We start from the raw sequence: 15153 nt of genomic DNA on the forward strand, positions 1-15153 counted from the left end.
CTAATTATCTATATAACATATGTAATAAAATAAGAGATAGGTATAGGGAGATGGCATAGTAGAGTAGAAAAAATGAAGTTTAAGGAAATTTGATTTACATTTCTTGTATTGATACTGTGTGAGGCTATTCAAGTTAATCAAATTATATAATGAATATTTCACCCATATAAAATAGTTGTTTAATTAATTTATATAACCACTTTGCTTTCAAAAATTGAGAGGTCTGCATGCAAAAAAATTCTAACAGAGCCTTATATGTCTGAACTCTAAGTCAGTTATTTCCTGGACTCTAAACAGATTCATGACACTGGCCACTGTGCTGAGATAGCCAGGCCCCACTGGACACAGTGTCTGTAAAGTGTTCGCGGTGATTTTACTGTTATTACTGGGCTATCTCACCTATTCCTACTGTGTGTTTCCAATATCACAATAAAACACATTTCCTCCAAAATATCGCACAGAAAACCACCTTTGATTCTGTCGCAACAGGTGCTCTGGATGAGGCCACCGGTGGGCTGGAAATAACACATGAATGAAACTTTCTGCTGCAGAAACTCCACCAGTGGCTCCCGCACCCCAATTCCCTGCTCCCTCAGGTCAGCTGCTCCCCAGGGCAACCATGAAATGTGGCAACATCACACAGAGATCATGGTCAGGAGATCAGGACCCTCCTCAGATTATACACTTTCAAAGGGTAAGAACTGACCTCAGATGACCTTGTTAACAGTAGGATAGCTCCGTACATTCAGTCACGTTTCCCAAGGGTTCCCTTATACATCTTGGGGGAAACAGCTTCATTGTACGAGTAGCCTAAACCCCTGGGACCCTGGGCAGTGTGACTGGTCGTTTAGGGTTGAGTTACATGATTTCGGCTCTACAGCTGCCTCTTAGGCTTCAGTTACTCACCTTCACACACAGGCTGCAGCCCGGACCAGGACCCATTGAGCAAACAGGTGCGCTCAGGAGAGCCCCGCAGCAGGTAGCCCACCTCACAGGAGAAGCGCAGGAGGCTCTTCGTCTTAAACTCATCGCCCAGCCGAGACCCATGGGCCGGGGTCCCTGGGTCCCCACAGAACCCAGGGCTATTTCCTATTGAACACAAACACAGGTGGCAATGCACATGGTGGTTAGATGTAAAAACAGAGCCGTCAAGATTAAAGACAATGAAAGTTACTTAAACGTGTGCTGAACAGGGGTAATGATTTTATAGCATCTGGCAACCTTGTGGGAAAGACTTTATCACAGCACAGAAGTGGAAGCCTGAGGGAGCTGTTCTTGTATAACCAGACTAACAACCGTCTACTGAAATGTGGTCATGGTGGTCACTGGGATTCTTGATGGGGAGAACATGGGAGGGGACGTGGGGCTTCCTTGCCAGAAGGGTCAGTACAAATACGATGGGCCGTCAGACAGCAGTGGCGGGAACGCAGAATCAGTCAGGTAAGAAATCTGTTTCTTCTGAATTGTGTCCAGATTTGCCGACTTCCTGCATTTTATTTAAGAAACACTCATGGAAGAATTAAGACGGTTACTTTTTTCAAGGAAGGTCAATGTAATTATTGATTAGAGAGACAGGGGAGTCCTGGGACAATTCAGAGGAAACACTGAAAAGGGGTAAGAGCAAATAGGAACAAACAAGTCAAAGCAGCCAGTGTCCCAGCCAGGGTGACAGAGGCTCCTGGACTCCACGTGATAAAATGGGATGAGCGGTGTTTATGGTGATGAAGATGGTGACATATAATGAGGCCTATTTAGCTGGAAATAAACTAATAATAATTTCAGAATGATTGTTCCCTTACACAGTGTTTCACAATCGTCTGGCTGGGTCACCGCTCACCTGTGCAGTGGGGCGGTGCCCCGCTCCAGTGACTGTCCTCCTGGCACACTCTGGTGCTATTGCCCACGAGGCTACGGGCCCCTTTGCAGGAGTAGTGGACTGTGGCCCCGAATGTGAACACCTCTCCCGTGAGGATTGCGTTGGCAGGCACCCCCGGGTGCCCACAGGATATAGCTTAGGAAAAATAAATAGAATTGTTGAGTATGGCACTCCCGTTAAACTACCTTTCATGGGTAAGCCTCCCACATAGACCCCCATACGAACATCACCTAGTGATAAAAACACCTACATATACCTGCACTTCCTTGTACATAAGAAGCACCAGTTTCCTAAAGACACCTCCTCCACCGAATATTCATACATTACTGAAGACAAGAAAAAGTTCTTCAATGAAGGTTTTTAAAAATCTTAAGGAGCTCTGCTTAAATAGACATTTATATTTAGGTTTTCAAAAAGAAAGTCATTCCAGGTAAAATTTTTCCATCTGCCCTTAACTGGATCCCAAGTAAGCAGCAATATTAAAAATGTTAGAAATTAATACATTTCCCTCAAAACAGCCTCCACTATTTATTCAGTTAGACGACAGTCGTGTGCTCTGCTTGGAGAAAAAACCCTGAAATAAGCTTCCTCTTTGAGTTCTCACATCTGGGAAGATAACGCTCACAACTTTTCTTGGACTAGGTAGCAGTCTAAGATGTTTAAGTCAAATAATAATAATGAAGTATCGACTGATTTGTTCCTCAAGTTATTCTACAAAATGATTTCAATATTCCCATTTTCTTAAAATGACACCAAATCAGGCCCATAATTTATTCATAAATTACCCTTCAAAAACTATTCTAGAAGCCTGATTAATGTGAGAGAGTAAATGTTTCTCTCTCCCTTTGATAAAGTCCCAAATTAGGGTTCACAATGGACTAATTTTATGCTACTTGCAAACAGCTAATTGGACCTGAGTTACCAACAAATTATTCAAGGGCCACTGATGTACCACCGGGAGTGACTGCATCTGGTCACTGGCAGCCCAAGGTGACAACAGCCAGAGCCGGCTCACAAAGGCGGAGAGGGTCACTCGTCCCCCAGCCACATCAGCCCTCGGGTGACACGGGCTACAGTCCCCAGAGGGCAATGCAGCCTTTCCCTGGAGAACACAGAGTGATCTAGATGCCGCCCTAAAAAGGAGCTAATCTGAGCTGAATCCGTGAAGCGGTTGGTAAATGACCAGTTCCAGGTGCAACAGAGGAAAACACATCAGGGAAACTAGAAGAGCAAAACCAGAGCTCAGACTTCGCTGCCGGAGAGCACATGACAGCAGAGGCTCCCCTGAGGGATCCTGTCCCCACAGTCCTGGTGGCTCCAGTTGTTAGTGACACTATGTGGTGGGGACCAGCCACCTGGGAGAGCAGATTAAGGGGAAACCCAGTTCCTGGAGGTTGGGGTGCAGTGACGTCATTACAGAAACAAACGGGAGTCTCCCATAGCCAAGGAAGGCTCAGAGGAAGGTTCTGGGGGGAAGGAAAAACTAGCTTCTCCGACAAACCCCGTGAGGGCGGAGAGCCAGAGAGCAGGTAAAGCTGGAGGGAGACGCTCCCACGGTTACACATACGCTTTTCATCCCACAAAGCTGTGCATCTGCTTTTTAAAGCCACCATGCCCTTTCTCCGTGGAAAATGTATTGTCACAGGTAGAACCAGTGACACGCTTCCACGGAGATCGGAAGGGTTTACGAAGGACGCTGACTCACAGGAAAGGTCCCCAGTCCCAACCCCTCCTGAGAAGGTCCTGAAATGCTGGAAGAACAGGCGGTGGAAAGGACCATTGCTTTGTCTTTGTTAAGTGCAATTCGTACACACCTGCAGCCCCCCTTCCTTTCTGCACAGGGAACAAATACTCAGAGGACAAGGTGCTCACCTGAAGGTCTGTTCTGTTTCTCACTAATTTTTAAAGGGCTAAGGAGAGTCACCCCTTTTCCTAAATTTCAGACGTGGCTCTAACACGGTGATTCTCTTTCCGCTCCAGGGCAACATGCTTTTTCAAGTAGAGGTGAGACTGTAAGTATTTAGGTAAAACACCACTTCTTGTTCATCTACATGGTCCAGAGTATACTGAGGATAACGTTTTCAGGGGGCTCTCGTGGGGTCTACAATTTTGTTTGCTCCCTGAAACAGCCCCACCCTCCAGAGCAGTATGCCTGCCCGAGGCGAACGTGCAGGCAGGTCGACAGGCACCTACTATCCAGATACCACCTTTTTTATTGTATTTACTACTGACCGGGCCAGAAGTGCTCCACCCTCTGGCATAGGTAGGAGGCCCACAGATGGATGTGCCAGGCCAGACCCCGGCCAAGTTTTCAGACGCTGGGTCTACACAGAGGCCATGGGAGGTGCACGGTGTTGAGGCCGCCACGCCTGACCCGTGCAGACAGCCTGTCTGCTGGGTTGCAGCAGAAGACAAGCAGCATGAGTGGAGGTGGAGACAAAGGGAGTCCCACTGGCGTACATTTCTGGGCCCATTTCCCTCTGGGGCCAGGTATTGTGAGCCTGCCAGTGTCTCCACCTTTTCCCCGTAAACTAGTTTGAGCTGCAGTTTGTGATTTCCTGACACCTTGTAAAGACATCACACTAACCAATATAATTTGTGACCAGGAGTGTGGGGGGTAGACAGGGTTAAAAATCAATACCTTTTTGAATATTTGAAAAAACACATTTGTCCCGCTGGTGTTCTTACAGGCCATGTGGCACAAAACCCCTGAACAGCCCTCACTCACCCAAACACTTGGGCAGAGAGCGATCCCACAAGCCACTGGCCATGCAGGTCAAGGCGGAAGAGCCCAGCAGGTAAAAGCCCTTCTTGCAGTGAAACAGGACACTCATTCCATAGACAAAGCTCTCGGGGAAGCTCTGTGGCCCCTGGCGGACGGCGTTGTCCACGGAGCCCGGGTCGGAGCAGTTGACCACTGGAAGACAGCAGGACACACGGTGTTGAGAGACAGCTGCATGTGCATAAACAAGGCAGATGGGAGAGATGGAAGGTCCTCGTCGCTTTAGAAAGTCCCTAAGGTGACAACACCATGACCAGGGCTCATCACGAAATCCTGCTCCCTGGGTGAAATCTACCAATTGCTTTGGGCCATCAGGGTACAATGATGTCAAGTAGTGTATTGGCTACTACAGCAACTTTAATACCATGAGGCCAATTTCCTTTAACTATTTCCTAATAACAGGCTTCTTCAATGTAAAGTCTAAAACTAGTTTCCCTGGTTAAGTTTTTATGTTATGAAAATGTTAGCGTAGAACGAGCTGAAGTTCGTTTAAATACTTTCACCCAAGTCTGAGACAGTAATTAATTACCCCCTCTACACACATTAATGCTCCAGTGTGTGCTTAAAGTAATTTCTGTTCTATGTCTAAAGCAAATAAACCAACAATTCTTCTATCAACAATTACTGGGCATGTAAATCAAGCCACCTTTCCCCTGTGGACAGAGCCATGTGAGTGCCAGGGCTATGGGCACTCTGGGTGATGGGAATGGCCTCTGGGTGATGGGAATGGCCTGTGGGTGATGTGAGTGGCCCTCTGAGGGATGTGAATGGCCCTCTGGGTGATGGGAATGGTTCTCTGGGTGATGGGAATGGCCTCTGGGTGATGTGAGTGGCCCTCTGGGTGATGTGAGTGGCCCTCTGGGCGATGGGAATGGCCTCTGGGTGATGGGAACGCCTACTGGCATCGGGAGGAATGAGCAATGTGCACTTGCAGGTGCAGAGGAACAGGAAGGGCCTGATTATCTGGCGCTCTGACCTAGCCCGGCGTGGATGAGACAGTGGCTGCTGTGGGAGCCGCACCCTCTCCAGATGTTTCTGGTCCAGAAAGTTAACATGGAAAAATAATTTCAGCCCTAGCTCAGCATATCGGGTATGTTTTCCTTAATTTTAGAGTAAATGGGGACAAAAAGGAGTAACAGAGGGTGAAGGAAGGTTGTAGCTCAGGTGGAAAAGGTGATCAGTTTCCTCTTCAGGACTCTCTCCCTGGGGTGCGAGGCTGACTCTGGCACTGACCCCCACGGGAGGGGGATTCACCCCAGGACAGAGGCAGGTCTGGCTGTGTCCAGCTCCTCCCTGTCACCTGAGCATGTCCCCTCCGCTCTGTGCAGAGGGTGGTGAGTGACCAGGGTCTCCCTGGTGCCTCTGCTTCGTCCCTGGACATTCTGGCCCTACCATGGTCCTTTCTGGGGCCGTGGGATCAGGAAGCTTTACTTCGTCTCTGAGCCAAAGCCAAGCCTCCCAAGACTTGTGCCAGAGCTCTGGGCTTGGCAGCCAGCTCTCACTACTGCTCCCGGAATGAAATCTCTCCGGTTCCCATTTGAAACCACTACTGTCTCATTTGGAAATAGCTCCCTTGGGAGCCCAGTGGGGAGGTGGGAAATTGTCAGAACCAGGGGAATTTGTGAGCACCTGGCTTTAATCCTGTGTCACCACCATAAGACAGACCTCACCTCACACTAACTGTGACGCACCTTCAGTAACAGGTGTTTCAATGGCAAGTACCTGATGTGAAACCTTAAATATTATGAGCTCAAATGTCTAGAAATGCAAAACTACAAAACAGCATTTTCCTGGAAATTCAGATTTTAGTCTAGATCTTTGTGATAATTTTTAAAGAAACAAATTTTTAAAATGGAGGTTTAAAGGCAAGAACTTCCTAAATGCCTCCACAAGGCTAGAAGTTGATACCCTGAGTGGGTGAGCGCGACTAAGAGAACTGGAAGGTGCTTGGTCTCTAAAGTGCGGAATCCTCGGCTTTCCCTGGTTGAGTATCTGACAGCAAGAAAAGGCCCCAGACGCAGGGCCCTCAGCCGCCAGGGAAAGCCCCCCCAGCTCTTCCCACCTCGGCAGGTGGGCAGGGGGCTGCTCCACTGGCCGTTGGTCCGACACTGGGCCTGGGGCGCCCCCTGCAGCAGGTAGCCGGTGTTGCAGGTGAAGTTCACCACGTCGTTCAGGTTGAACTCGCTGCCCTTGGTGAGCCCATGGGCGGGGTTCCCGGGGTGGCCGCAGGTGATGGCTGTGGGGGAAGACAGGTCTTGTCATCGTCAGCAAACCACAGGTTGTCAATGCCACTGGAGTTCTTCATGAACAGACATGCGGATGTGTCGAGCAAGTGGATTCAAGGGTTTGAACTAAGTGCACACGCTACACATCTGTTCGGAAGCAGATATTGGTTAAACGCCACGGGCTGAGTCCACGGGTGTTATAATTGTGGAGAATACATCAAAAAAGTGTACTTTTTCATCATCCTAATAATTATTTCTTACTCACATTATGACACAAAAACAAGTAATTTTCAAATAAAGCAGAGAAAACTTTAGCAAGAGATGCTAAAATTCTTGCCTTAATTATGAATTTTGAGTATTTTCCCCCTTAGAATACCAGCTAATTTGGTGAAACTCATTTTGAAATAGTATAGGGACTTGGCTGGGCATTTGAACTGTGTGTGGATAAATTAATCCAGTATCAATTTTAAACATCATTATTATTATTATTTTAAAGTGTGCCAGCTCCAATAGCATTTTCTTTGACAATCCCTATTGTATGATCCTTGGGATGTAGCGAACTGTCATTATGTTGTGCCCAAAATTATAGCCACACAGAGAGCAAAGGTACCCTTCAGGGGCCCTTTCAAAAGAAACACATTGCAGCCAGAAAACTGGCATTTTTCTTCCCATTTATCTTGTCAACAATTTTTTCTCCTAAGTCAAGCTTTCATTCTCTGCACCATCTCAGATAATACCTGTCACCACACTGTCATTACATTTCTTTTGTTTAATAAAGAATATGTTGGAAAAAATATTGGTTTAAGACAAACTCTGCAATGAGGACGCAATCTCTTCAAAAGGACTAGTCAATATTTATCTTTGAAATTATAAACTTTGAGGACACTGATTGCAAACAATTCACCTCTTTCTGTTAAAGAAAGTTCTGCTCTCAAAACTCTGTATTCTTGATGAATCGACGATAAAAATACTAAACACAGGAGGTGGAGGGAGTGGGGCTATTTGAGGGACTAGAGCCTGTAGGCGCTGGCTCAGCTTCTCTTTCCACCACTCGCCCCACGATCAAGTCAGGGAGCTGGACGCAGCCATGGTCACCCTGGGGTCCATCTCAGGCGAGTGGATGAGCAAATACCACGTGGACGGGAGTCCAGAGAAGGCAGGGGAAGGACACGGTGGGAGGAGCATCGGGAAGAGAAGGGGAGAGGGTGCCGGGTGGGGTCCATCTCAGGAGGGTCTCCCTTTCATTGTCTGTGCCCTGACTTAGAGCTAAAGGATGGGACACAGAGCCGGCTGCCTGGGGAGAGCGAACTCACCGACACAAACCGGGGTCTGTCCCGACCACTTGTGGTCCTGCAGGCAAATCCGGACGGAGGTGCCCACGAGCCGGAAGCCGGGGTTGCACTGGTAGACCACGGTGTCCCGGTAGCTGAAGCCATCCCCGCTGATGTGCCCGTTCACGATGGGGTCAGGGGAGCCGCAGTGGCCGGCTGGAACGGCACGAAAACCAACAGGCGCATTTCTGAGAATCTGTCTTTTTTAATAGGACTACGTTCGAAATGTGTTGGCCTCCACTGTCTATGAGCAACAGCGCTGGGTGCATAATTCACTCAATTTCCCCTTTATATCTTTTATTGGAAGTAGTCTTTTAAGCTTGTTTATTTCTCTCAACACTTGTGGGTAATGGGATATTTCAAATATGAAACTGTTGACGGGCACCTCCCCATTATGGTTTTCCCGCTTACTTATTTCACTTACTTTTCTTACCAGAATTTTATGTTACTCATCTTATCTATTTCCAAATAGAAGCCAGAAGAAAGGAAGATGCCTTTGGGGCCGATACGAACCGGGTTTCATAAGTTATTGAATTTGGGCAGTAAAGGGAGGGAACACAAGACTTTCCAGTGTGACAGATTCAAAGCTACCTGTAAAATTCCACAGGAGGGACACATGTCAGAAAATCAGTTCAGCTTCAGACATGTACAGTGGATGACGTTTGGGCCAGTGTCCAGGTAACGGTGGACGTGATCGGTGGACAATGGGCACCCGGGGCTGAGGGGAGACACGGTCACAGTGTCAGGTGGGTCAGGTGCATTTACACGCAGGGAGACACCACCATGGGCCTAGATCCCCAGATCCGCGCCTGTTACAGGAGCACATTTGGTTTGGACGGAGGAGACCTCTTCCTCCTCTGGGTGCACTTTCTAGGGCTGACGCTGAGCGGCTCTGCGGGTCTCAGAAAGCAGAGGCGCCTTTGCAGGGATGTGCTGCTGGTGCTCCGCCAGCCACAGCACTGGGCGAGCCCCACCCCTTTGATGAAAAATATGTATTAAATGTTTGCTGCACCTGAGTCAGCGAAATTTGTTTTAAGCCACATTTGATACAAAGAAAATTTTGGGTCAATATGGTGACTCGGGGAGTCTCTGTGGCCCTTACTAGGTAGTTTCCAAACACCCCAAGCTCTCTAGCTCCATCACTTGGCCTGAAACTCCCTTCACGATCGTGTCGCCTATAAGAGGTCCCCGTGTCCTGCTGGACTCAGTCCGAATCCTCCCTGTGGGGGCACCTTCCACGGGGCAGAGGGGAATTAGGCCTTGTTACAGGCGGCTCCACGGCCTCCCTTCATTCACGTCTCCCTGAAGCAGCAGACTCTCTAGTATCATTCCTTTGGCAATACCCAGACATCTAGGTGTTGTGCTGCTGTTTGTTTTGAATTAAGCAGATGGGAATGTTATGTTTTCTCACCTACGTCTCCACTACTGGGCTGAGTTCAGCGCAGTGTCACGTTCTGCACAGCAGCATCCAGCCCACGCCTGGCCTACACCATGAGGCAGACGGATTGTCCCCAGGCTCCGGCTGCCGTCAGCCCGGCTCTTACTACCGGGGAACACAGAGCGAGGCTCCCAGAGGTGCCCTGTTCAGGTTCCCCAGTTCCCAAGGTTCCCGAGGCACCGCGACCACCTGTGCTGCTCTGCACCTCTGTGGTCGCCACGGCTTCTCTGGGTCTTTGTTTCTGGGATGAACTTACTCCCTTCCTGCTGGTTGAGAACCCGCCCGCTCATCAAAGTGGCTTCCTCCTCGCTGCTCCTGTTGGAGCCCCTCCTGCTCCCCTGGCTCTGGACGCCCTGTGTGGGCCTCTCCTTTGCCATGTACCTGTCAATCCCCGCTCTTCACTCAAGGTACTGGGTGTTACCACTCACATGACACTTTGAGGAACCCCGTTCTACTAACCTTCACACCCTCTGCAGCGTTTCTTGAGGAATTAAATGACTGTCTTTAGGTAACATTCAGAAATACAAACAGAGGCACTCGTGCTGGGGAGGACACTGTGACACTGATCCCCAGCCACCGATAATCTGTATGTAAAATGCGAACCTCAGCTCTGGCTGTTTCAGTGCTTTACCTTCCGGCCTGTTACGCAGCTGAATTTACACCAGATTGGGCAGCAACGATCAAGGGGGCGATCTTCCTGCTCTGACACCACCTTGGCTGGAATAAGCATCGTCTTAAGCTGTCTTATTAACATTTTCACATGGATCCATCACAGAGCGGGAGGTGTCTGAAGACTGCTTTCCAACAGGATTTCCTCAGAACTATGAGAACATCGGTCCAACAACGTGACCCTGAATCACGTCCTCCGGCCACTTCAGCCGCATGACTGTCCCTGTGATATGATATTTAACAAGAATCCGACTCCCCAAGGGTCGTTGCTGTGCAGCCGATGCAAACTTCTTTCAGATAATGGAAAACACTCTAACGGAACAAAGATAACGTTCCTTACGTGGCGCCTGTCCCCATCTACCACGGAGAGCTTGAGTATTACAGTGAGGAGGTGGCACAGGGGAGAGAACCCATTATTATGAGTTGAAATGTCTAAACGACATAAAAAGCTTCTCACGATGAGTGCAGGTTTCTACACAGAAGGCCGGGACGACAGACATGCAACCCCGCCCGGGCCGTGCGCTCTCTGTCGGGTTCAATGAGCTCCCGCAGGGAAGATAAACCGAGAAAATAATTAAGGGGGCGCAGGGAGCATACAACATCCCTGCTGGATTATAAAGGAGCTGATCAGCAGATACGGCGTCAGGATCTCGGAGCTTAATTCCCCAGCGTGGAGAGCACTGCACAGCGCAGGTGGTAAGGCAGGACACGTCCTCACCCTGGGGACCCCAGTCCCAGCGCAGGGGCAACAGCAGTGACTCTCAGCAGCGTCCTCATGCACGTGCGTCACGCCCCTAACGACGAGCCCTGGTGAGGTCTGCATCCGGGGCCTGGCTTTCCCTGCCCGACCCTCTCTCAAAGCTTCTGGCCTGGAATTCAGATGCGGGACCCAAACACAGCACAGACTCAGCTCTGGAGTGCGAGGCACAGGAAATCACCGCCACCTCCTTGAACACCATCTCCCAGGTACCACTCTCAGACCCGCACTGCCCAAGTGCCACACGCTCACGTTCTCACCATTTCTGCCACCATCACCATCACCAAGGAATCTGGGGTGGAAATCGCCAGAGCACAACTCCCAGAAACACGATTCACATTCCGCACAAAACAGGGCCACCGTCTCAGACAAAAGCTCTCTAGTAACCCCCCAAATAAATGAGAAGCCCACCCACAACTGGGAAAAAAGTGCTTCTGTTAGAGCATCGCACATTTTGATGGGAGTGGACTCAGTAAAGCTCAGAGTGCAATAAAATGTGTAAGACCTGCGAAGGGGGCCCTGCCGCCTGCGTGAAGACGTCATCGCATTCTGGACAGATCTCAGCTGTTAAAGAGCAAATAAGAGAAGACACTTCCTATGTTATGTCTGAAAACCACTGTTCTATGCAAGGTGTTTCCAATGAATGGAAACAGGGGTCACCCATGTCATTGGAGACCCTGGTCCTTGACCTTGGCACAAGTATTTAATTAATCTTGGTTTTGTCTCTTTTTTCCCACCACCTGAAGCCCGACCAGGACCTAAAGATCTCAACGCAGGTTTCCGCAGCTGGCGCGACCCCCAGTCAGGGCTGGCCCATACATGGAAACCAGTCTGCCACCACTGGCTCATTCCACCCCTCCCCTGAGAGCACCTTAACGTTGGAAACAATTATTAAGACACTTCCTAACTTTGCTCTCAGCCAAAGTGATGACCCCTAGTTTCCCCAACATTCCTCAGCGACCATGGTGCCGGGTTCCACTTACAGATGCGCCCCCGTTCCTCCACGGCCCACGTACACTACGTCTCAGAGCTCGAGTCATCACTCAGGGTGTGGCTTCCTGGGCCAACCGAGGATGAGAGGACCCAGCTCCTGAGGCAGGACACAGGTCAGAGCCTTCTCTGGGCACAGACCCAAACCAGCAAGTCCTTCTGCGCAACGGTTTTATAATTCTCTTCTCATCATAAACATTGAGTTATTTTATCTCACACTGTGAGTAAAATTCAGCAGTAATTCCATTATTGCCTCCGCGCTTGGTGTCGCTCCCACGAAGGATTTCTGACTCCCTCCCTCACCAAGTACTTCCTGTCCCTCTTTCTGCGGTGGTATTATGCCCCCATCCAAGCACGCGTGAAATATGCGTAACCCTTGGACCCGGACAGCAGCGTGGTGAAGGCCTGGGGAGGGAAGGGGGTCCATGGGAAGAAAAGGGGAACATCTGCAGTACTTTCAATAACAAAGATAATTTAATATGAATGAAAGATTTGGAAAGGTCTAGAGGGAGGGGAACCTCTTTTCCAAATCCCGTCCATCCCACAGTCAGCATCACTTGGGTCGAGTCCCTCGAACAATTTGTAAAAGATGACCTACAGCCCACCTCACACTCGACCAAGGGTGTCACGGAAAACCCTGACGTACACCCTGCTGAAAATTCAGAAACGCCTTTTCTAAAGTGTATCTCTACGCATCCGCCCAAGGGTGATGTCAGGTGAACAGAAGGGACCCAGACCTGCAGGTTATCCTGTAAGACCTGCAGGTCACCGCTTCCTAAGAGCTTCGGTTACAGCACAGATGCAGATTCCCCAGGTCCTGCCTCCCTCCTCCGCCCAGGGCCAAGTGCACTGCAGCTGACAGGGACTACTGGCCCGGAACTTAGCTGCCCTAAGGCGAGCACTGCTCGAGGCACAGACGATTTCACAAGATCATCGAGGAAGGTGCAGGGAATCTCGGAAGCTCAGGTCACTCCTACTGGAGGCACCCCACATGGCCCAAGGACGGGTCCTAGTTTCCCGAAGGCTGCAATGACTGCACCCGGCGGGGGTGTGTAGATGCACACCCAGGGTTCGAACTCGCTCATCCAAGTTTGGATGTTTAGAGAAGATGGTGTCGTTTCATGGGTGAGAATGGGAACCTCTGACTTCCTCTGGCAGCTTCTTTCTAGGACGACTGACTACTCTGCTTCTATTCTTGGTCTTCAAATTCTCCTGAGTCTTTCTACAAATTCTTCCAAAAGAAAAGAACATATTTTTACTATTTAAAATGTCTTGGCCTGGCCGGTGTGGCCCAGTGGTTGAGCATGGACCCAGGCACCGGTCGGGGCACATGCCCGGGCTCCATCCCCAGCAGGGGGGGGGCAGGAGGCAGCCGATCGATGTCCATGTCTCACATCGACGTTTCAGAAATCTGTCTCTCTCTTTGTCTCTCTAAAATCAATAAAAATATATATATATTTAAATGTCTCAGCCTTGGCTTAGTTCCTACAGTGGTTTCAGCCCGAGTATGGCCAGAGGCTAAAACTTTCCAGCTTCTATGGCTTTTGTGTGATTAAAACATCACTGAGGTCACAGAGTTTGAAAGCAGGGAACCCATTTTACGAATTACTTGGAGAGCTGAAAGGAGCTTAGAAATCACTGTACTTTAAGTTGCTTATACATTTATTCAGAAGGTTTTTCAATAGAAAAACTTTCTACTCAATTTTTAAAAATTATCATGCAAAACATTTTAATCTTGGGAAAAGGGGACCACGTCATTGCGCCCACATGACATTTAAAATAGTTCATCGTCTTACACTGGTTGGTATTAATGCCCATTTAACTTGTTGACATAATTTATAATTTTTAAATGCACATGATACTTGAAACTTACTTCTGTGTGTCCTAAATCATGAGCATAGTGATGTCCTCAGACTCTGTAATACAGTCCTTACGTCACTTATGGCACGATGTGACCTCCATTTACCGACCGGGTTTAAAGAAAGCCCCTGGAACTACCTGAAGAGGAGTCACCAGCAAGCGCAGCAGGAGGCCAGGGTAGGACGAGTGACACCGGTCAGATCACTGACCAGGAGAGGCCATGCCCTGCCCAGCCACGCCCTACTTCCAGGTTTACTGAACTGAACAGGGTCCGGGGGGGCACTCACCCAGGCACCTGGTCTCGGCGCCGCTCCAGAGCCCGCTCGCCAGGCACTCTCGCACGTGGGAGCCCACAAGTGTGTAGCCCGTGTTGCACGTGAATATGGCCGTGGCTCCGTAGACGGTCAGCGTCCCGATCTTGTTGCCATTGGGAGGGAAGGACAGGCTTCCGCAGGAGATGACTGCAGGGAAAGTAAGAATAAAGTGAGTGTTACCTCAGGTCTGCAGGTTTCTGTTTGCTTCAAATGAACAAAATCGCGTCTTCATTTGCACCAAGAACACGGACGGGGTCTGTCTGCGTAGGGTTAGGAAGGTCAACCAGCCAAGCAGCTTCCTTTTCCTTTTCTCGTATGCTTGACGTGAAAACCTGGAAGTTTAGAGGGGACTCCAGACTCTCCTAGGTCCCTTCAACGCCCTCTGCTCTCATCTTCACAGGCAGCTAAACCTTTACTGAAAAAATACCTGGTACACGAGCATATTCACACACAGGCAAGCCTGCCAGCGTGGTGGCATTCTGTCCGCTTTCTGTCTGCGTCAGTCACACCATCCACGTCACAGTCACTGGAGGCCAACGTGCTTCCAGCAGGAATTAAGAATGGCCTTTCCTGGGGTCAACGAGCTGGTACAAAGTGGTGTGGAATTAAAACCCAGGACATGCCGCCCCAACAACAGACCGAGCTCACTGATTCCCTCATTTACTTGCACAATTTGTGGGGATCATGAGCTCCACAGCAATGCTGATGACACAGCTGACAGGTGGAGCTTTTCTAAAAATTAAGAACTATAAAATCCAGCTCCTACGTGGCTAGAGAGAGGGGAACCGTGTGTCCCCAGTTTTCACCTGCTGTCTCAGCACAATTATTGATGGGGTCCACCTCGCTCACACGACCACTCCTGCTTGGGAGCTGAATTGAATGTCACTTTCACTGTAGACACTTCATACACC

The 15153-nt window shown here is 49.4% G+C and overlaps 1 protein-coding gene across 1 annotated transcript in view; it reads right to left on the minus strand.

The window, feature by feature from the left end:
• Positions 1-15153, minus strand: part of CSMD1 (CUB and Sushi multiple domains 1) — a 1001626-nt gene that overhangs the window by 27831 nt on the left and 958642 nt on the right. Inside the window, exons 52-57 of the mRNA XM_081129106.1 lie at positions 14216-14389; positions 8197-8370; positions 6721-6894; positions 4605-4793; positions 1838-2011; positions 907-1089 (exon numbers count right to left, since the gene is read on the minus strand). Of these exons, the coding sequence (XP_080985232.1) occupies positions 907-1089; positions 1838-2011; positions 4605-4793; positions 6721-6894; positions 8197-8370; positions 14216-14389 (1068 nt within the window). The remainder of the gene's footprint in view (positions 1-906; positions 1090-1837; positions 2012-4604; positions 4794-6720; positions 6895-8196; positions 8371-14215; positions 14390-15153) is intronic.

Source organism: Miniopterus schreibersii, assembly GCF_964146895.1.
Source record: "Miniopterus schreibersii genome assembly, chromosome: 2".
Taxonomy (NCBI): domain Eukaryota; kingdom Metazoa; phylum Chordata; class Mammalia; order Chiroptera; family Miniopteridae; genus Miniopterus; species Miniopterus schreibersii.